This window comes from Narcine bancroftii, chromosome 12, assembly GCF_036971445.1.
Source record: "Narcine bancroftii isolate sNarBan1 chromosome 12, sNarBan1.hap1, whole genome shotgun sequence".
Classification (NCBI taxonomy): Eukaryota; Metazoa; Chordata; class Chondrichthyes; order Torpediniformes; family Narcinidae; genus Narcine; species Narcine bancroftii.
Window position 1 is genome coordinate 62,239,220 of NC_091480.1, and position 23,566 is coordinate 62,262,785.

A 23,566-nucleotide genomic window follows, 5' to 3' on the forward strand; every position below is an offset into this window, starting at 1 on the left:
TTTAAGCAGTCAGTCCAACAGCCCAGCTTGTTTGTGCCGAACCACATCCCCTCCTGCTTTAGTCCCACTTGCCAGATTAGCCCCTCCCCCACCCCCTCCATAGAGGTATCCAAGGGTTTGTTAAAGGAAGCTAATGTTCCGGCCTCCACCACTTTGTCTGGCAGCTCATCCCATGGGCCAACCACCTTCTGAGTGAACAAGTGTCCCCTCACCTCCCTTCTAAATCCCCACTCCGTCACCTCCCTTCTAAATCCCCACCCCCTCACCTCCCTTCTAAATCCCCACCCCCTCACCTCCCTTCTAAATCCCACCCCCCTCAACTTAAATCCTCTCATCTTGATTCTCCCACTCTGGGAAACAGGCGGTCACTATTCACCTTAGCTGTGCCCCTCATGATTTCATAGACCTTAGCAAGACCTCAGGCTTCCGCACCAAACGTAAACTTGAGGAAAAACATACTATCATTAAACCTAACAGCATTTGAACATTGATTTTTCACCCCCATCTGATTCCACTGTTTCCATCTCTTTTTACCTACTCTTGTACTTGCGTTTTCTCTCTCCTTCCCCACAATACCCCAACCTCAGTGGTTTGCACAATTTGATGTTTTGCCTTGGTCTTCTATACCAAGAATGATCAGTTTGAAATTCAACCTGACTCATTTGATAGTGCCTTTTTTAAATTACTTTGAACAACTTGGGGACATTTCCCTCACCCAGGTGGGGAGTTTGTTAATGCTTTCTAATGGTTGGGGTATATATACTGACTGACTTGCAATGTGTATACTTTGTCAATAACATTTTTTTTCCTCCTTTCAGTAAAGAATCCAATTGAAGCCAGTGTTTTGCTGGCAGAAGCATCTCTAGCTAGAAAGCAGCGCAAGTGCCATGCAACTTTCATCCCTCTAATGTTGAATGAAATGCCCCAACCCAATGATTTAGTGGGTTTGGATGCAGAGTTTGTCACACTGAATCAGGTACATGTGCTTTTATTTCTTAGCTTGGAAGATAACTTGCTACCACTTAGATTCTGAGGTGGCTGATGAGATCAATATGGAAACTGCTCAGCATATAGGGTCAGGAGGTGCCTAATGGAGTGGCCAAATGGGTACTTTTTAATTTAAATCTATACATTCAGCATTGTAACAGACCCTTTCGTTTCACAAGCCCATGCTGCCCAATTACACCTAATTGACCTAGAACCCCCAGTACATTTTGAAGAGTGGGAGGAAACCGGAGCCTCCGGGGAAAACCCACACAGTCACGGGGACACCGTAGAAACTCCTTACAGATAGCATGGGATTCGAATCATGTTCCCAGTCGCTGGTGCTGTAACATTGCCACCGTTGTGATCTAGTGTGCTGCTTTTGCCATTTATTTAATGCCACCTGGAATGCACCTTCTGTGCCTTGAGCAGTCATGTACAGGATTGGCTGGCGCAGAGAAGAAGGGTAATGGTGGAAGTATTATTCAGACTGGAGGTCTGTGACCAGTTGTGTTCCGCCAGGATCGGTGTTGGGATTTTTGTTTTTACCCAGACAGAGAGGGCAGATAGGCAGAGGAATGGCAGATGGAGTTTAATCCAGATAAGTGGGAGGTCTTGCACTTTGAGAGGTCAAACGCAAGGGGAAGGTATACAGTTAATCATAGGTCTCTTCACAGCTTTTTTTTGGAATATTTTATATTTAATTTTCAAAGACAAACAAATCTGAACAAACAACACAATCTCTCTCAACAGTGGTACAGAGTTTTTTTCCCCCCCTACCCCTCTCCCCTCCCTCCCATACCTTAATACCACAAGAAAAAGATTATATAAATGAAATAAACAGAAAAAAAACCCAATTATTGGTAAAGTCACAAACCCTTAAGGGAACTTAAGAAAAACCCAAAGAAACCTAAAATAAAAAAAAAGATGAGGAACTAAATACAAGAGCCTGTCATCTGCACCATGACCCATTTCATTGATCTCAATCATTTCACTACTGGCATGGATTATTGACATTCTTTTATTCCCAAGGGGTAGAATTACATCTGCGGACCAATTTGCTGTAGATAAGGCTGCCACACCCTACTGACTGTGTCATATTTCCTCCTTAAATTGTACGTGATTTTCTCCAGGGGAATCCAACTCTGCATTTCCGTATTCCATTGTTTAATATTTACTTGAGAGTCGGACTTCCACGTGACTGCTATATGTTTCCTGGCTACTGACAGGGCGACCTTCACAAACTGGACAGTTTAAAACTCACATCCATAATGTTTCCCAGAAGGTACAATTCCAGATTGTATGGAAAATCCACCCAGAAGAATCTCACCTTTGTACATAGCCAGGTTGAATGCATAAAGGTTCCAGTCTCTACATCTCACCTAGAACACATTTCAGATGTCGGGTTTGGATTTATGTAATTTTTGTGGTGTGAGGTACAGTTGATGCAGGAAATTATATTGTACCAACCTCTACATGGCATTAATGAGTGCTGTCATGCTGTCCTGACACAGGTCTGAACAGCACCGCTCGTGGATTGTTGTGCCCAAGTCCGGCTCCCACCTTTCCCTCGGCCTGTGTAAGCCCGGCTTCGGGCCCTCACTTTGGAATAGGAGATACATTATAGAGATAAACTTGCGCTTATTTCTCCCTTTCAAATTAGAGTCTCAATGTCACTACCCACAGGCAGGGCCATAGATGGCTCCAAGTTATCCCTTAAGAAAGGTCTTAGCTGAAGATAGCAGAAGAAAGTTTTATTCGGCAAATCACATTTATTCGTCAGCTGTTTGATTGACATGAGCCACCTGTTCATAACAGTCCTTGGGGAGTAAATCTGCAGATGCTGGGGTTGTAGTGAAGTACACAACCCTGTTGGAGAATCTCAGCAGGTCACACAGCATCCATGGGGAGTAAATCTGCAGAATAACAAATATTCACAGATATCACAGTGCAAGATAAAAGTGGTATTACAGTAGTGCAGACAGTCCCTTTGTAGTGTCAGAGCAGTCCCTGATTTGTGTAATGAGGGAAAGTTCAAGAGCCTGATAGCGTTTAGAAAGACACTGTTCTTGAACCTAGAGGTGCTGGTTTTCAGGCTTCTGTACCTTCTGCCCAAAGGCACCAATGAGATGAGATTGTGACCAGGGTGATGCGAGTCCTTTATAATGTTGGGTGACTTCTTGAGGCAGCACCTCATATTGTCTGCCATGGATGTGAACGGTATAGCTCCTGTAGGCTGGAACTTGACAGGTTATCTGTGAGGCATTGTCAGAGAAGAGCTACCTCTGTGGGGTCCTTGTGAATTATGATATTGATCATCTTCATGCCAATATTTCTGATAACGCTCTTTTGGGACCAGGTCAATGGAGATAATAGGACGGATTAGTCCAGTAGTCATTGGTGCTCTTCACACGTAAGTGATACAGACACCTTTGTAGTTTGGGTGATTATAGCCAGTGCCTCAACCAAGGGATGTTGTCATGAAGTGTTTGTCCCTATTACAGAACAGTGACAATGTGTATATGTAAGCAGTTTGTCAAAGGCGGTCAGGTTTGTAAATTTTCCTCTTTCATTCATTTGCTTAAAGAGTTTCATTTTGCCTTTCTCAGCAAGTATTTTCGACTTCCTAAATGTCCAGAAGCTGAAATAGTGTGGGCAGTAAATTTGCAAATGACTATTGGTGCCAGCAATGTCCAATTGGGGGGTAGCAGGCACAAATGGCTAAACAATGTGATCTTTGTGGTGCTGTTGCTGTGGTAGAGATGCTCTTCTTTGAGATTACTGTCTGACCTAGGTCGGAATCAAATAATGGGGACTGCAGATGTTAGAAAACTGGAGGAACTCCACATCAGACAATGTCCATGGAATGCAATGGACACCCAGTATTTTGAGCTGGAACCTTTAAAGAATAGCCAGAAACAGGCAGACGGCCGAATAAAACGGGGGGAGGGGTAGGAGCATGGGCTGGCTAATAGGTGAATACAGGTGGGAGGGGGAAAATACAGATGCTCCTTGACTTATGATGGGGTTGTGTTCTGATAAACCCATCGAAAGTGGGAAAATCTTGAGTTGAAAAAGAATACAATACCGCACCTACTGAACATCGTAGCCTAGCCAACCTTAACATGCTCCAAACACTTACTGTAGCCCACAGCTGGGCAAATTTATCTAAAACAAAGCCTATTTTATAATTAAATGTTGAATACTATTTATTCCACTCTGAATAAACAATTTTTAATCACAAAATATAACAATAATGACAGTCATACAAACAACATAACTTAAAAAAATCGTAAGTCGGACCTACGTCATTCGTCAGTAGAGGAGGTGAAGGGGGAGAGGGGCTGAGGAAGGTGCACTCCGATAAGAGGAAGAAGGGGAAGGGGGTGGGGAGTTGGAGGAAGGGAGACATGGGTGCTGGGCAGGTAGAGAGGGTATGGGAGGGGAAAGGAGGAGGAATGGGGCCAGAGAGATGAGGGAAAACAAGGAGGGTGGTGTGGGGGGGGGGGGGGATTCAGAAAGGAAAGGGGAGGTTACCAGAAATTGGAAGTAAGATATGCCCTCTGCTGAGATGGAGCAGGAGATGCTATTCCTCCAGTTTGAGTGGTTTCAACTTGGCAGTTCAGTAGCCCATGAACAGGCATAGTAATGGGGTGTGGAATTGAAGTGGCTGACCACTGGGATGTCCTTGGTATTGCAGACAGAACGAAGGTGCTCAACAAAGCGGAAATTGCTTTGAGGATTTTGGATGGAAAATGTTTCACTTCTGAACGTTGAGATTGATGATGCGTTTATTGTCATACCCATAAGTACCATGTGTGTGGACACCAAAGTTTTGCTGTGGCTAAAATGGGTAATTCATAAAGGAAAAATAAACTACAATAGTATTCATTAAATTAATAAAGATAATAAATACAAAAGGTAGATATATTTACAGTCCCTGCAGTGCAAGAAAAAGTAATGCAGACAGGCTTTTGTGGTGCTAGAGTAGTTTGCTTAGGGTAGTACAGGGTGATTCAAGAGCCTGATGGCCATTGGTGTGAAAAAATAATCTGTTCTTGAGGCTTCTGTACACTTTCTGCCTGAAGGGAGCTGTGAGAAGAAATTGTGACTAGTGTGACGTTGGCTGCCCTCTTGAGGCCAGCACCTCACAGAGATGTTTGCAGTGGTGAAGTTGGAGCCTGTGATGAACCTGATGAGGTTTCAATTTTCTGGAGCCTCTGTATTCTTGGGTATGTGAATTCCCAGACCAGGCTGTGATGCAGCCAGTCAGTCTACTTTCCAGGGGGCACCTGTAGATATCTGATAAATTCATTAAATGCTGTATCCCAGTGAAGCTTGGTGAGATTCTACAACTTATTTTGAGAATTACCGTAAATATTCGTGTATAATGCAACAAAAATTTATACTGAAATTTGAGCTCAAAAGTAAGGGGGTCGCATTATACACAAGGTTATCAATTTTTTTCTGCCAGGTTTAATGGTAAGTAAGATTATCAGCAGCCGCCTACATTGACGGCAGCGCGACTAGGTTGGGCAGGGGGGGAGAGATGGCAGCGCGAATCGGGTGGGGGCGAGAGATGGCAGCTTGACTCGGGCGGGCGAGGGGGGAGAGACGGCAGTGCGACTTGGGCGGGCGAGGGGGGAGAGACGCCACCGCGACTTGGGCGAGTGAGGGGGTTAGAGACACCAGCGTGAATCGGGCGGGTGAGGGGGATCGTATTATACACGGGGGTAAAATGTTTCTCCCTTTTTCCCCTCAAAAATGGGGGGGGTTGCATTATTGCACAAAATGCTTTATACACGAATATTTATGGTACTTGTATATTAATAAATCCTTTAAGGTATTAAAATTTGCAGATTATATAATTAGAAATTAATCTTTTTTATGGAAGTAAGTTAAATGTCCACATGCTGCATGGTTGCAAATCTTTTTGCCTTTTCTACTTCCTGCTTATTAGCAGTGTTTTATTAGCTAGTGACATGGTTTTTGATTTGGTTTTGTGCTGATTGCTCACAGGAGGAAGCAGAGCTTCGCAGTGATGGGACAAAATCCACCATCAAGCCCAGTCAAATGTCAGTGGCACGGATCACATGTGTGCGGGGTCAGGGACCAAATGAGGGAGTTCCCTTCATTGATGACTACATCTCCACACAGGAGCAGGTAATGTCATGAGTGGTGCTGCTAATTGCTGCCTAATTTGGTAACTTCTGCATCATAGTCTTAGAGCATAGAACAGTGTGGTACAGGAACAGCCCTTCAGCCTGTGGGTGTGTGCCGAACATGATGTCCAAACTAAACTAAAGCTCTGCTGCTTGCACCTGACAGATATCCCTCCAGCCCCTTCATGTTCATGTGTCTGTGTGGAAACCTCTTAGGTTGTGTCTGTTCCACCACTATTCCTGGCAGCTTGCTCCAGGCACCTGTGAGGGCGGAAAAAAAATCGCCCTGCGCATCTCCCCTCACCTTAAACACAACCTCTAGTGTCTGACACTTCTGCACTGGAGAAAAGATTTGACTGTCCACCCTATCACTGCCTCTCATGATTTATAAACCTCTGTCAGGTCTGTCCTCATCCTCCCCTCCTCCAGAGAAGAAAACTGAAGTTCAAATCTTTCCCCATAACTCGTACCCTCTATTCTCGGAAACATCCTGGTAAACCTCTTCTGTCCCCTTTTTAAAGCCTCCACATCCTTCCTGTGATGGGGTGACCAGAACTGCACACAGTGTTCCAAGGGCAGCCTGACCAAAGTTCAGTATAGTCAATCGTATATTGCTTGTACAGTTGAAGTCCAAAATCCGGACTGCTTGGGATTGGGTTGGTCTGGATTTTTGGCTTTTCTGGATTCTTGGGAAGTACATTTAAAATTCAAATTTAAGGAGAAGTAAACAAGAGATGAACAGGTAAATTTTGATAATAGTTTATTCATTAACAGATAAAACATGCTTCATTTATCAAAACAAGCAGTTTTAAAGTGGTCACTTGTGGCCACTATGCATCTGTGGCCCTTGCATATGCACGCACACACACAAAAGCCCACTAAATTGAAAAAGTTTGAGAGTTTTTGGAAAGTCTGGATTCTCAGGTGGTCCAAATTTCTGGTGTCTGGATTTTTGGACTTCTGCTGTATCACCAATACAAATCATTGCAGGTGTAATCAGCTTTGGAACATTCTATTCTCAGGTCATTTTACTGGGTTTGAGGACCAGCATATAGTGGTATTAGTTTCTCTTTGCTAAGCAGAATGGCACTGCCTAGCGATCAAGCACTTTGCCTTGGCAGAAAGGGGAAGCCCTGGCATCTCAGCACTTGATCTGCAGTTTGTTGGAAGAAGGAAGTAGCTCTTGGATAAATATTATTTCTATTATGTCTGAAAATCATCTTGTCTGCTTCTTCCACATGTTTGTCTTTTTTGGGGGAAAAAAAACAATAGGTTGTGGATTACTTGACTCAGTATTCTGGAATCAAACCTGGGGACCTGGATGCCAAAATCTCATCTAAACACCTCACCACCTTGAAGTCAACATACCTGAAACTGAGGTTCCTCATTGATGTTGGAGTGAAGTTTGTGGGACATGGGCTGCAGAAGGACTTTAGAGTCATAAACCTTCTGGTAGGTTTTGTAAGTTCACGTATACACACTTGATGTTTCGTTGTGTACTTGTGGACAATTTAATTTTCTCATCTCCATTGTCAATTCTTGCAATGTTGGTTTTAAAAACCGCTGGTATACGGCACCTAAAGGTATTGTTAGATGCTGGATAAGTGAATATTCCGGTTGCTTAAGATTGCGTGGATTGGCGACTAACGGTGGGTACGCCATTTTAAACGTACGTATTTTTTACCTATTTAATTTCTGCATTTTTTTTTTCTCCACTTATTTGAAAGGAGGCAATGGTGTTCATGGAAGTTAAGTGAGGAAATGGGGTGGGAGAAGAAGATGCATTTATTCAAGAAAACCCAAAAATCCTGCAGAAAGAGGCAGTAATTTTCTCCACAAGCCAGCAAGGAATTGATAGTACAAGTTAATGGGCAAGGTGTGAACTGTAGTTCTAGAAATGAGATCCCTATAGATGTTCTCGATGGTGGGGAGGGTTTTGCCTGTGATGTCATGGTGTCCCCATACAAGACCATGATGCAGCTGGTCAGCACACATCTGTAGAAATTTACCAGGGTTTCTGATGTCATGCCAAACCTCAAACTCTTGAGGAAGTAGAGGTGCTGATCTGCTTTCTTCATGATACCATTAGTGTGTTGGGTCCAGGAAAGGTCCTCTGAGATAGTGACTCCCAAGAACTTAAATGTGCTCACCCTCTCCACCTCTGATCCCCCAGTGATCACTGGATCATCCACCTCCAGTTTTCCTATCCTGAAGTCAACAATCAACTCCTTGGTTTTGGTAATATTGAGTGTGAGGTTATTGTTGGTGCACCATTCAGTCATGTTTTCAATCTCCCTCCTGTGCGCTGATTCATCCCCTTCCTTATACAACTCACTACCGTGGTATCGTTGGCAAATTTGTAGATGGTGCTATTGTTGTACTGAGCCACACAGTTAGGTGTAAAGTGAGTAGAGAAGGGGGCTAAGAACACAGCCCTGTGGTGCTCCGGTACTGATGGAAATTGAGGAGATATTCTTACCGATCCTCACTGATCGTGGTCTGGAGGTGAGGAAATCCATAGTTCATTAGTGGGGTGTTGAGTCCCAACACCCTTAAACCTTATAAACCTTAAATCATTTTACTTTATTTCAGTCACGTTCTTTGAAAATATTTAACTGTCGCTGCATCTGCAGGTTCCTCCCCTCCATGGAGCCGCCCGAAAGACAAACATTATAGATAATTAAACCCCTCCCACCCCCCCACCCCACCCCCCCTCTCAAGTTTACAGATAAAGCCTCTGACTGGGGAAACTCTTACTGAGCAGGGATAAAGAGACCCGTTAAGGTCACCCCAACGATAAGCAGCATCGAGCAGCTCTTCATCCTGGGCGACGTCATTGCTGTTTCACACAACTTTATTCAAACAGCTGCTTCGAACAAAGCCCGACTAAGGCCCTCCCTCCACTGGATGAATATTCGCTCCCATCTTCACCAAAGGTTTATGTGTTACTTAGAGAACATTTACTTTTACAATTTTAAATTTGCTTAATTTTACATATTATTTTATTGTAGCCATGTGCTACTCGAAGTAAAAACACACACACGAGTGTAGTCAGGTATAGCTGCTTTATTGGGGCTGAAAGCCCGACTTTTATATTGTTTGTGTTCCCGTTGTTTGCCAGTGTCACCGCTCGCATAACAATAGCGGGTCTCCCGTGCACGGGTACATTCTTACATGACGATGCCTTCTTCCCTGCATGCTTGTCCTTCTCTTTTGGCTGTGCAGCGGGGCCAATGCCACATTGGGGATGCTGGCCCCTATGCTGCCTTAGCCTCCTGACCACCGGTTCGCTTGCTGGCGCCAGTGCCGCTGTGCGGTCTGCTGGCCCCTGGTTGTGCTTACCGCCCGGAGCGCCAGCCCTATTGCCGCCGTGGCGTGCTGCTACATTATTCTTATTTATTTAAATTTATTTTCCTCTTTTTGTTGGTTGCTTGAGGCTTCAAGTTGCTTGAATTCTGGATACAACGGGTTTTACTGTACATGAATGAAGAATCTACCATTAAAAAAAATTGGATTCACTAATGTCTTACAAAGAAAGAAATCTGCTGTCGTTATCCAACCTAGAAATAAATCCATAAGTGCAGGAATATGACTGACCATCTGAAATGGCTTGGGGGGACGCATGGGTACGAGTAATCAACACTTCTCACTGGCACATGAAAAAAATAACTGGATTATTATTTTTGCTTTTTCTCATTTTCTCTTTGTCGAGCAACTCTCTCATTTCCTTTATAATTCAAACAATGATTTAACTGTGGCTTGGGACAGATTTCCTTTAGCCCCTAATACCTTGTTACCATCCTCTACTCTCTCTGACCATGCAGTGAAGCTTAACAGATTGGTATTGTTTAAAATGTGCAGTGTAAAGAAAAATAGAGGGTTATGAGGTAGGAAGGATTTAGTATTTTTTTGGTTGGGCTATATAGGTCGGCACAATATCGAGGGCCAAAAGGCCTGTTCTGTAATGTTCTGTTCCATTCTCCAAATGGTGGCAGACCTAGTGGCAGTCAGTGGTCCTTGATGAAGATCTGAAGACATCTTTGCACGGTCAGACCTGGTGGCAGTCAGTGGTCCTTGATGAAGATCTGAAGACATCTTTGCACGGACAGACCTGGTGGCAGTCGGTGATCCTTGATGAAGATCTGAAGACATCTTTGCACGGACAGACCTGGTGGCAGTCAGTGGTCCTTGACAAAGATCTGAAGACATCTTTGCACGGACAGACCTGGTGGCAGTCCGGTGGTCCTTGACGAAGATCTGAAGACATCTTTGCACGGACAGACCTGGTGGCAGTCGGTGGTCCTTGATGAAGATCTGAAGACATCTTTGCACGGACAGACCTGGTGGCAGTCGGTGGTCCTTGACGAAGATCTGAAGACATCTTTGCGCGGACAGACCTGGCAGTCAGTGGTCCTTGACGAAGATCTGAACACATCTTTGCGTGGACAGACCTGGGGCAGTCAGTGGTGCTTGACAAATGCCTGACCACATCCCTGTGGTTTTATTTTTAAAATTGTAACAGATGTTGAAGTCAGCTTGGCAGCACCTCAAAACTGAAAAGCCCCTAAAACTGTTTACATAATTAACATCCTTAAAATGAAAATACCATGAGTCATATTTCCTTTTCCTAAACCAGCCTCCCCACACACCCCTTAACTGTGTCCCATTCAACTTTCTCACAAAGGCTTCAAAATACTGGGAATACAAACTGGTGATTTTGAGGGGAGTCCAACTCCAGTCCCAGATGTGGAAATTGGTTTCGATATGACTTGCATTGCCTTTTGATGATTTTGTTGTGTCATTATGTGACACGACTTTGTTTTTATTGGATAAAGTGATTATTATTGTCCAATCCTTATTTACTATGTGGGGCTTGAATTGCCAATCACATGAAGGTCAGACTAGGGTATAGTTGGCGGGTCTCCTTCTCTGGGGGCTATGGTGAACCAGTTGTATTTTCACAATGTATAGCAAAGCCCCTGGAATATGGAATTCAAGCAACCGGCAAAAAAAAAGAAGATAATAATAATAATAATAATAATAATAATTAATAGATAGATACACAAGAATAAAATAATAGGTAAAAATATGTTAAGTTTAAAATTGTAAAAGTAAATGTTCTCTGAAGTAACATATAAACCTTTGGTGAAGATGAGAGCAAATATTCAGCAGGCATAGGGCCTTGGTCGTGCTTTGCTCGTAGCAGCTGTTGCATAAAGTTGTGTGAAACAGACATGGTGTCACCCAGGATGAAGAGCTGGTTGATGCTGTTTGCCGTTGGGGAAGTTTGTTCAGTGTAAGTACAGTAATGCATGTGTATTAGTTAGGCATTGTAAGATTACCAGTAAGTCTCAAGCAACCAGAAAATGCACTTATCCGGCATCTACCAATCCCCATGTGCTGGATACCAGGGCTTTTACTGTATCTGCCAAATTTGAAGCTATTTTCTGGTGCTGATCTACAGGTTGTTGCAGTTTAAATCATGACATCCTGTGATGCAATTTAACTCTGTGTCAAATGGTGCATTTTGAGAAGTTAAACCACGGTAGAACTTGCACAGTGGAAGGTATGATTCTGGGTGGAAAACAGGGAGACCAAGGGGTACATTGTTCCCTGAGAGTAGGGACATGGGTAGATAGGCTGGCGAAGAAGCTGTTTGACACACTTGCCTTCATCAGTCAGGATGTTGACGACAGAGACAGGAATTGTACAAGATGTTGGTGAGATCACATTTGGAGTATTGTGCACAATTCTGGTCACCCAGCTGTAGGAAAGATGTCACTGGGCTGGAAAAGAATCAGAAAAGATTCACCAGGATGTTCCTGGGACTGGATGGCTGGAGTGACAAGGAGAGGCTGGGTAGGCTTGGAATTTTCTCCTGGAGTAGAGGAGGCTGAGTGGGGGACCTTATAGAGGTTTATAAAACCATGAGGGGCACGGATAAGGTGGGTGGTCACAGACTTTTCCCCAGGGTAGGGAGTCTAAAATTAGAGGGCACAGGTTTAATGAGAGAGGGGAGAGATTTAAAAGGGACCTCAGGGACACCTTCTTCACACAGAGGGTGGTGAGTGTGTGGAACTTGCTGGAAGTGGTGGAGGTGGGGACAATTACACCATTTAACAGACATTTGCACAGGTCTGTGGATGGAAAAAGTTTAGAGGGAGTTGGGCTCGGGTAAGGGACTGGGTTGGAAAGAAGGAATTGGGCCGGAGGGCCTTGGCTTTCCGTGCTGTGGAACTCTGGGTTTGAAATCTTGACCCATGGGTCGCCGGTCCAATACTTCCATCCGTCATGACCAGAGTCGCCCAAGATGGATTTGCTTGTGGCACAAATGGATGTGGCTATTTTTCTCGCCTTTCTGCCCCTCTCACCGCTGCTGATTTCGTATTGGGATGATTTTCTGAAGGATCCATTGTCCCCCCCCAACTGATTTTTAACCTGAATGCCAACAGCGAGTGGTAATCTAACTGACTGGAGGGTGTGTTGGGAAGTGAGCCTGTCTCACACCACCACAAATGAAAAGGAACCCTGATTATTAAATTGTGCTTAAGTGGAGGAGGATTCTTGTGCTTGTATTGCAGTCCATTTGGATATCATTCCAGCACATTTCAGTATGTTTAATAATTGCCTTAGGGTTTAGGAAGCAGAAATCTTTGTTTTCTAAAGATGAAAAATAACTGTTGAAAATGCAGTTTTCTGCCTCGTGATGTGCCCTGATGTTTTGTTGCCACCTGACTGTCAGCACCCTCGAGCCTTCGGCTCCCTGATGGGTCCACTGAGCAGATCCGTTTGTGAATGGCCCTGCTGGCCTCAACGCTTTGTGCTGTTGAAATCCTGTTTTGCTGTTTGTAAATGGCTCTGAAAATTATTTTTGCAGTTTGAAAAATTGAAATTAATTTGCTCAGAGAAGTACAAATAATTAATAGCAAGCTTGTTTACAAAGGTTGGTAACCTCACTCAGATGAAAGTGGCATGAAGTGTGCCAGATATGGCTCTTATAAATCAGGGGATGATACAGTTGCACTTGGCCTCCCTAGCCCAGTAAGTTCTGAATTCTCCGAGTGGTGGATCCATGAATGTAACCAAGAGATTGGCTATGTCTGAAACTAAGCAAACACTTATGGAGGAACTCAGCGGGCAGAACAGCATCAACGGGAGAAAAAGAATGGTCAACGTTTAAGGCTGGAACCCTTCACCACAAGATCATAAGAGATAGGAGAAGAATTAGGCCATTCAGCCCACTGAGTCTGCTACACCATTCAAATCATGGCTGATGTATTTTTCCTTTTAGCCCCATTCTCTTTCCTTCTCATAACATTTGACATCCTTCTGAACTCCAGCCACGAAAGACTCCTCATATGTTAATGCTCTCATTCTCATCAACCTCTGGACCCTCTCCCACACCAGCACATCAGTCCTTGGATATGGGGGCCAAAACTGCTTGTGGTACTCCAGATGTGGTCTGACCAATGCCTGACAAAGCCTCAGCCTTACACCTTTGCTTTTATATTCTAGACATCTCAAAAATGAATGACAACATTGCATTTGCCTTCCTTATACTACAGTCTTTAAGGAATCCTCAATAAGAACACCCAAGTCCCTTTGGACCTCTGCTTTCTGAATTCTCTCCCCATTTAGAAAACATCTCACCTGCAGTGTTTTTATTACTTTTACACTGCAGTGTTTAAGTATCGAAGTCTGGAATGCCAACTTTATTTCTTCAGCACAAGCTCCTAGTTGGCAAAATTAACTTGAAAAATGTGATCTTGGGGCTTTATTCTCCAGAAGTTAATAGAGAAGGAAGTTGATATTTTTCTCTTTGGAGTTATTCTCTCAGAATGGTGAGAATATTAGGGTGTGGTGTCTTTTGTAGAGAATAGCACCCGCTGTTTGCATTACCGTTGCAGTAACCATACACTGTATTTTTGTTGACGGTTAAGCAAACATTAAAGGAGCTCAAGTGGTGTTGTACTTTGCAAATGGGAAGACTTTTATAAATTGCTATTGTCTAGTTATAGATGTGCAACCAGATTTATTGTGTAGTTTCAGGATTTTTTAAAAAACTTTCAAAAACATTCTATATTTGTCCAGCAAATTGTTAAAAACTGCATCAAATTCCAACCTGAGGGAAATTTGCTGAGCTGATTATTATGCAAACTTTAGTTTCATAGTGATGTAATTTTCTGGTCTACTTTCACCTTCAGATTCCCAAGGAGCAAGTGATTGACACGGTGTATTTATTTCACATCCCACGGAAGAGGATGATTTCACTCCGTTTCCTTGCATGGTATTTTCTAGGTTTGTATATATTACAATTTAAGGGTTTTGACATGTGTTTCCATTGATCAGTGTGTGTTGGTCCACATCTTTGCGTTCAATTATGATTTCTCATGAGGCTTGAGGTTAAGATTGCTGATTGCATTGGAGGTTATAAAGATGGATATGAAGGTGTGTTGCAATGAGGATATTTACACTTTGCAACTGGATAGAGACAGGTTGAATGAGTGGGCTAAAACATGGCAAAATAACTTTTAATGTGGGGATGGTGGGGGGGGGGGAGGAGTGTGAGGTCATGCCCTTCAGTAAGCAAAATCAAAAGACAGACTGTTATCTAAATGGAGAGACTGCAAATGAGTGGAGCAGAAAGAACATCCTTGTAAATGTCATCTGCACTCTTTCAATTTTGTTGATATCTTTCCTGTAGTTGAGTGGCCAAAACTGCACACAACATTCCAAATTTGGCCTCACCAATGTCTCGTACAACTTCACCATAACATCCCAACTCCTGTACTCAATACTTTGATTTATGAAGGCCAACGTGCCAAAAGCTCTCGTTACAACCCTATCTCCCTGTGACTCTCAGGAATTGTGTACCTGTATTCCCAGATCCCTCTGTTCTCCCCCACACCTCAGTGCCCTACTGTTTACCATATGTTCCACTTTGGTTTGTCCTTCCAAAATGCAACTGCTCACACTTGTCTGCATTAAACGTCATCTGCCATTTTGCAGTCCATTTTCCCAGCTGGTCCAGATCCCTCTGCAAGCTTTTAAAGCTTTCCTTGCTGTCCACAACACTTCCAATCTTTGTGTCATCTGCAAACTTGCTGGACCAATTTACCATATTATCATCCAGATCATTAATATAAATTACAAACAACAAGGTTCCAGCCCCAATTCCTGAGGCACAACACTGGACACAGGCTTCCAGAGAGTCAATCATCCACCACCAGTCTCTGGCTCCTCCTGTATAGCCAATGTCTCATCCACTTTACTACATCACCATGAATACTGAGTGACTGAATCTTGCTGACTAACCTCCTATGCAGGAATTTGTCAAAGGCCTTACTGAAGTCCATGTAGACAACATCCACAGCCTTTCCTTCATCAACTTTCCCAGTAACCTCCTTGAAAAACTCTATAAAATTGGTTAAATCACTACCTACCATGCACAAAGCCATGGTGACTGTTCAAATACTTGTATATCCAATCTCTTAGAATACCTTCCAATAACTTGCCCACTACTGTTGTCATTGCCCTATAATTTGCAGGATTGTATTTTGAGCCTTTTTTAAACAACAGAACAGCATTAGTTATCTACCAATTCTCTGGCAGCTCACCTGCCTCTAAGGACATTTTAAATACCTCTGTATGAGCCCCTGCAATTTCAGATAATATAAAGGTTGGAGGAGTTGTGGGTGGTGCTGAAGGTTGTCGTAGGTTACAAAAGGATACAGACAGGATGCAGATGGAGTTCAACCATTTAAGTATGAGTTGATGCTTTTTGGAAGGTCTATCCTGAAGGCTGAGGACAGGGTTAATGGTTAGGTACTTGGCAGTGTGGAGGAACAGAGGGACCTTGGGGTCCAAATTCATACATATTTCAAGGTCGATAGGATAGTTAGAAGGCCAATGAGATGCTGGGCTTCATTAGTCAGGGGATTGATTTCAAGAATCATGTTGTATCTCTTCAAATCTCTGTTGAGACCACACTGAGAGTATTGTGTTCAGTTCTGGTCACCTGATTATAGAAAGAATGTGGAAAGGGAGCAGAGGAGATTTACCAGGATGTTGGCTGGATTGGAAAATAAGTCTTGTGAGGCAAGGTTAGCAGAGCTGGGACTTCTGTTTGGAGCAAAGGATGAGAAGTGACTTGATAAGCAGTCTACTACAAGATTCTGAGAGGCATAGAAAAGGTAGTCAGCCAGCGCCTTTTTCCCAGGGCGGGAGTAGTAAACACCAGAGGACGTGTACATTGTAAAGGGATGAAAATTCAGGGGAGACATTAGGGGTAAGTTTTTTACATGGAGAGTATTGGGTTCCAAGAATGCCTTGCCAGGGGAGTTGGTGGAGGCTGAAATATTAGGGACATTTAGATAAGGACATGGATGAAAGAAAAATGGAGGGTTATGGGGTAGGGAGGGTTTAGGGTTTAGCTTTTTTTGGTAGGAATATATAGGCCAGCACAACTTTGAGGGCCTGTACTGTAATGTTCTAATAAGAACCCAACTGAGAATTGGATCCTGCAGGAGAGGTGGGGAGAATTGGACCAGGATATGTAAAATGAAAAGCCATTGGAGAGCAGTGAAGAAGTCTTGCTAAGACTTGTGAAGTCACAGGTTCGCCCTCTGTTGAAGCAGAGTGTACAGAGATGTACTTGAATATTGAGAGACTGATTGGCTTCTACTGTTGGCTTCTCGGACAGAACTTAAAATTCAGGGTGAAACTCATGACAGCATTGAGGATGCACGCACAGCGCTGCAACTCTACCGCAAGTACCTGGAATTGACCAAGCGCGGCACGGATGTCGACGAATTCCGACAAATACTGAAAGGTCTTTACGAGAAAGGCAGAAAAATGGACTGGCGAGTGCCGGAATCTGAAGAAATCCACAGCAGTCCAAAAAGTGAGTACTTCTGATTTCCAGTTTTGGTGCAATGACATTTTATTGAACAAAGTTAAAATCTGAAATGTTGTGCTTTATCAAAACAGTGTGCTGAATTTTTGGATAATGTTAAAGGGACTGGGTGGACATTGGCATCTAGCAGCACTCTGGAGGTGGAACTGCACGATGTGAGTGGAATTTGGTGATCTGAATCCATTTCCTGGAATGTGGGTTCAGCACACAACTGTTGAATTCAGCTCTGATTGGGTTTCTCAAATGGTGAGAAGTGGAGACCTGCTGTTCTGTGCTTTACCTTGCTGACTTAGCATTTCCTGCTACTCGTCCATTCTGCTGTTGAACTGCTTTTTTTCTGCTATTGTGCCAATTGCGGGAAGTCTCTCAAATTCCTTTTTCTTACTGGATGCCACCCACTTGCAAAATGTCTCTTTCAATATATTTGGGTCTGTTCAGTGCTTTTAATTTCATTCTTACCCCCATATCTCCCCCGCACTTTGTTCAGAATCTGCTTTTTCTTCCTCCTCTGTTTATTGGTGAAGCCCTTCATTGGGTAAATCGAACCAGGGCAGGACTTGCACTGTTAACAGCAGTCCCCTAAAGAGTGTTATGCATCAGTGGGACCTCAGGCTTCAGCTACACAGCTCTTTAAAGTTGGCAGCATTGGTAGACAGAGTAGTGAAGAGCATGTTTGCCTTCATCACTCAGGGCATTGAATACGAGTGTTGGGACGTCATGTTATGCAAGACGTTGATGAGGCCACACTTGGAATATTGTGTGTAGTTTTGGTCACTGAGCTATAGGACGGACATTAAAAATCTGGAAAGGGTACAAAAGTGGTTTATGAAGTTATAAACATCAGGGACTTTGTTATCGTGAGAGATTGGAAAAACTGAACCTGTTTTCCTTGGAGCACAGGAGGTTGAGAGGGGATCTTACTGAGGACTATAAAATCATTTGGGGGTGGGGAAACAACAGATAAGGTGAATAGTGACTGTCTGTTTCCTTGAGGAAATCTAAGACAAGAGGGTATAACTATAAGATGAGGGGGTAGGTTTTAGAAGGGAAGTGATGGGACAGTTCTTCACTCAGAGGGTGGTGGGTATATGGAATGAGCTGTCAGACAAAGTGGTGGAGGCCGGGACGTTGGCTTCCTTTAACAAATCCTTGGATAACTCCATGGATGGGAGGGGAGTGGAGGGGCCTGGACCTAATGTGGACAAGTGGGACTAAAGCAGGAGGGCACTTGGTTGGGCACAGACAAGCTGGCCCAGTGGGACTGTCTGTGTTGTAAGGTTCTGTAACCTTTGCCTTTTTAGAAATCCTGTTAATGCTTTCACTGGATGCCCGAAACAATAAATTGATGTTTATTTGGAGTGTTTATTTCATTCTATTTCAAATGTTTTTGTTGGAATGGTAAGGGCAGGGTGGAGTGAAGTCCAGCACTTGAACGAAGCTGCTGAATCCTTTTGTAGCTGTGCTGGTTTGTACAATAGGATTAACCCAGGCACTTGAATGTGTCTGACTGACTAACTAACTGCTCAGAACTAGCTCCTCCCATGACCAAGAGTAGAATCCCATAGCTCAAGAAGTTTCTTTTGTGCAATATGATCACTTTAAACAATTTTGGTTTGTTTCATTTTGAGAGTAAAAGTTTGAGGAATGTTTTGCTCTATGAGCAACTTTTGGCATCCTAGTTCTTTAATCACCTCACTCCACCCCACCCCCTTCCAAGCTTGAATAAAGTGCTTTGGATAGATTAATATATTGATTTGAGCACTTGTGATCTTTCATTTTTTATTCCATATAGTTGATAAAAGTTATTTACTGTATTGAATGAGAAAAAATTTTGGACTGCTTTTGTATGTTATTTGCAAATGATACTTTTCAGGCAGGATGCAGAAGACGTATTATGATGCAAGGGGGTGGGATTTAGAAGGGAGGTGAGGGGGTGGGATTTAGAAGGGAGGTGAGGGGGTGGGATTTAGGTGAGGGGGTGGGATTTAGAAGGGAGGTGAGGGGGTGGGATTTAGAAGGGAGGTGAGGGGGTGGGATTTAGAAGGGAGGTGAGGGGGTGGGATTTAGAAGGGAGGTGAGGGGGTGGGATTTAGAAGGGAGGTGAGGGGGTGGGATTTAGAAGGGAGGTGAGGGGGTGGGATTTAGAAGGGAGGTGAGGGGGTGGGATTTAGAAGGGAGGTGAGGGGGTGGGATTTAGAAGGGAGGTGAGGGGGTGGGTTTAGAAGGGAGATGAGGGGGTGGGATTTAGTAGGGAGGTGAGGGGGTGGGATTTAGAAGGGAGGTGTGGGGGTGGGATTTAGAAGGGAGGTGAGGGGGTGGGATTTAGAAGGGGGGGTTGGGGGATGGAATGAGATGCCAGACAAAGGTGGAGGTAGGGACGTTGGCTTCCTTTAACAAACTCGGATAACTCCATGGATGGGAGGGGATTGGAGGGGTCTGGGTCTCACGTGGTCAAGTGGGACCAAAGTAGGAGGGCACATGGTTCAGCACAGACAAGCTGGAATGTGGGATTGTTTGTGTTGTAAGACCCATGGCTATGAATTGTCATGTGATTAACAGTCTATTTAAAGCTGATAATGTGCTCAATTGTTAGTTCTCCTTCAGTTTGGGTAAGTAGGTTGGAAGTTTAAGTCCTGCTCCAAGACTCCAACTCTCCCAATGTCTTGTATTCCTGTAGTCACATTACCTGGTTACTTGTTATCTTTTGTTATTAATGGGACCTTGCGATGCGCAAATCAGTGTTTGCCTGCATACAGCCTTCTCTTCACCATTGCTGAGTGACAGAATGGAAGTTTGTTGATAGCCCCCTGTGAAATGGTAGGTACAAGCCCACCGGACATGGCTGGTACCAAATTACCCAGAGAGAGATGGAAAATGAATTTGAATGGATTTCCAAATTCATATTTGGAAATGGAAATGTCATATTGAATTTTTGGCGCAAAGTAGAGGGAGCTCTCCCATGCATTGAGTGTAAAACTTGGAAAAATGTTCCGTTCCCATGTGACTTTTGTCCTACTGAGATTATGCTATTGGAATCCATTACCCACGATGAGTTAATGGGATTGATCGTGATGGGTTATTTTTTAATGCAGATCGACTACGCTTTCAAGCTTGTTTTTTTCTCTTAACTCAGGCTCCCAATTTTCTCACCTCTGATGGGTTTCTGTGAAGACACCTGAATGAACTCTCTAATCATTTAGGAGTGAATCTGCAGCATTTGAGAGGGGGGAAAAGTTTGTATTTTTAACAAATTCCAGAAGAAATCATTTTCCAATGGCAACGGCTTGCATTGGTGCTGGACCAGCATGAAACACTGGATAGAGAATGGGCGAGAAAGGGGAAAAAAGAAGTCATTTTGAGCAAAACGGAAACTTCCATTTTATGATGCAAAAGGAGGAAAGGCTCAAAGCCAGGCAGCCAGAGGAGAAAATGAGAATGTTTTCAGATCACTGACCTTTCTATGACCGCATGTGTCACCGTGAAGGATTGGCATTTTGTCAAACCTTTCAAATCCCCAAAGGTTTCTTGGCAAACATTCCATGTGTTTTATAATTCGTTTTTCCCTTTATCCCTTCTTCCTTTAATAAGGAGTGCCCGCCTGATGGAAGAGAATAACGTGCCTTTGAAGACCAAATGATAGCACAGACTTGGTTGACAGATTTTGGCAAATCTAAAATTGAATTAAGAAAATCTGTAATATACCCCAGCATTGTCCAGAATTTATCTATTTTGGGAAGAATACACACAGAGTTAATAAACATGGTAATAATGATATCTTCAGATTACATATGTATCTGTTATTCAGTAAAATTATTGTTTTCTAAGAAATGGTTACCTTCCTTGTCGATTTTGTTTGTTAGATATGATATTCCATATTTTAATAATTCCACAATCTTTGGGTTGTTTAATTTTACAATTAGGATATGGGATTGATGTAATGATCTAACCTGATGTAACAGTCCACACACTTCTAAGATTGTGTTTTTGTGCCCCTCAGTCCTTCCATGTAAGCCAGCGGGATGATCTTGAATCTTCAGTTTCATTGCTTAAGTTCCTGAACTTCCAGGAATTTTAAGAGTTAAAAGTGGCCTTGAGTTTACAAATCTTCAACTGGCTAGGGAATCTTTCTTGCAGCATTTTACATCTTCACAGGGTGCAAGACCCTCTCTGTGTTCAGCATTAAGTAACAGGTGTACCTGCATTGAAAGGAAAGCATTTGCACTTCCTATATCTACATGGAAGCTCTTTCTGCTTTTCTGAAAATAAAATTTTTTAATGAAATGCTTGGTCTGTTTCTCCCAACTTTTTCTATTCTACATTGTGATAAAAGTAAAACAATTCCTGAAATTGAGCCAGGACTGAAAATTATATTGCTCAACCCGAAGCTAAGGTATGGGAGGGGATGGAGTCGGTGCTGGTTGATTGGAAGCCACAGTTGGAAATGCAATAATGTACATAATTTACAAAAATCCAACAGGCTGACAGGAAAAATCAAGTGTAAAACATGGAAGTTTGCAGACACTGTGGTTGAAGTAACAACAGTGTATGTATATAGCCAAGATAAAGATACACTGGTTGACCTGCTGAGTTTCTCCAGCATTGTGTTTAAGGAGAAATTTTAAATTAAATTTTTTAAAATTCAGACATACAGCACGGTAACAATAATTTTGGCCCACGAGTCCGAGCCACCCAATTTACACCTACACCCCCAATATGTTTTGAACAGTGGGAGAAAACAAGCCACCGGGGTAAACCCACGCAGACACGTGGAAAACATACAAACCCCTTACAGAGAATGCAGGATTCGAACCTGTAAAGGTGGTGCTATAACCGTTACACTAACCGTGCCACCCATCAAGAATTGTGTTATACAGTTGTTGCTTTCTAAGGAATGGTCATGTTCCTGGTCAATTTTGTGTTTTTTTTAACCCTATAGTTTTGGGTTTTAAAGTGAAAGTAGTAAGGGAAATGTTTAAATACCAAAGCAGATTCAGCTTTGACCATAGTACTCGGAGGTGTTGCATGAAATCTGTTACAACTTTCTTAACCTTTTGGAATCCATGTTCTGGTTTTCAGGAACCACCAACAAGCTCATATACTCCGTGTCCCTGTTTTCAGGGACCACCAACAAGTGCATATACTCCGTGTCCCTCTTTTGATGGACCACCAACAGTGCATATACTCCGTGTCCCTGTTTTCAAGGACCACCAACAAATGCATATATTCCGTGTCCCTGTTTTCAGGGACCACCAACAAGCTCATATACTCTGTGTCCCTGTTTTCAGGGACCACCAACAAGCTCATATACTCCATGCCCCTGTTTTCAAGGACCACCAACAAGTGCATATACTCCGTGTCCCTCTTTTGATAGACCACCAACAAGTGCATATACTCCGTGTCCCTGTTTTCAGGGACCACCAACAAGTGCATATACTCCGTGTCCCTGTTTTCAGGGACCACCAACAAGCTCATATACTCCATGTCCCTGTTTTCAGGGACCACCAACAAGTGCATATACTCCGTGTCCCTGTTTTCAGGGACCACCAACAAGCTCATATACTCCGTGTCCCTGTTTTCAGGGACCACCAACAAGCTCATATACTCCGTGTCCCTGTTTTCAGGGACCACCAACAAGTGCATATACTCCGTGTCCCTGTTTTCAGGGACCACCAACAAGTGCATATACTCCGTGTCCCTGTTTTCAGGGACCACCAACAAGCTCATATACTCCGTGTCTCTGTTTTCAGGGACCACCAACAAGTGCATATACTCCGTGTCCCTGTTTTCAGGGACCACCAACAAGTGCATATACTCCGTGTCCCTGTTTTCAGGGACCACCAACAAGTGCATATACTCCGTGTCCCTGTTTTCAGGGACCACCAACAAGTGCATATACTCCATGTCCCTGTTTTCAGGGACCACCAACAAGTGCATATACTCCGTGCCCCTGTTTTCAGGGACCACCAACAAGTGCATATACTCCGTGTCCCTGTTTTCAGGGACCACCAACAAGTGCATATACTCCGTGTCCCTGTTTTCAGGGACCACCAACAAGTGCATATACTCCGTGTCCCTGTTTTCAGGGACCACCAACAAGCTCATATACTCCGTGTCTCTGTTTTCAGGGACCACCAACAAGTGCATATACTCCGTGTCCCTGTTTTCAGGGACCACCAACAAGTGCATATACTCCGTGTCCCTGTTTTCAGGGACCACCAACAAGTGCATATACTCCGTGTCCCTGTTTTCAGGGACCACCAACAAGTGCATATACTCCGTGTCCCTGTTTTCAGGGACCACCAACAAGTGCATATACTCCATGTCCCTGTTTTCAGGGACCACCAACAAGTGCATATACTCCCTGTCCCTGTTTTCAGGGACCACCAACAAGCTCATATACTCCGTGTCCCTGTTTTCAGGGACCACCAACAAGTGCATATACTCTGTGTCCCTGTTTTCAGGGACCACCAACAAGTGCATATACTCCGTGTCCCTGTTTTCAGGG

The 23,566-nt window shown here is 43.5% G+C and overlaps 1 protein-coding gene across 9 annotated transcripts in view; it reads left to right on the plus strand.

The window, feature by feature from the left end:
- Positions 1 to 21,342, plus strand: part of pan2 (poly(A) specific ribonuclease subunit PAN2) — a 94,779-nt gene extending 73,437 nt beyond the window's left edge. For 7 of the 9 annotated variants that reach the window (XM_069906363.1, XM_069906368.1, XM_069906366.1 and 4 more), the window contains 6 exons: positions 819 to 976; positions 6,004 to 6,147; positions 7,419 to 7,598; positions 14,351 to 14,444; positions 16,849 to 17,049; positions 20,195 to 20,643. In XM_069906363.1, the coding sequence (XP_069762464.1) occupies positions 819 to 976; positions 6,004 to 6,147; positions 7,419 to 7,598; positions 14,351 to 14,444; positions 16,849 to 17,049; positions 20,195 to 20,217 (800 nt within the window). In that variant the 3' untranslated portion in view covers positions 20,218 to 20,643. The other 2 variants (XR_011347408.1, XR_011347407.1) reach the window with 2 other exon arrangements.
- Positions 21,343 to 23,566: the final 2,224 nt, after the last annotated feature.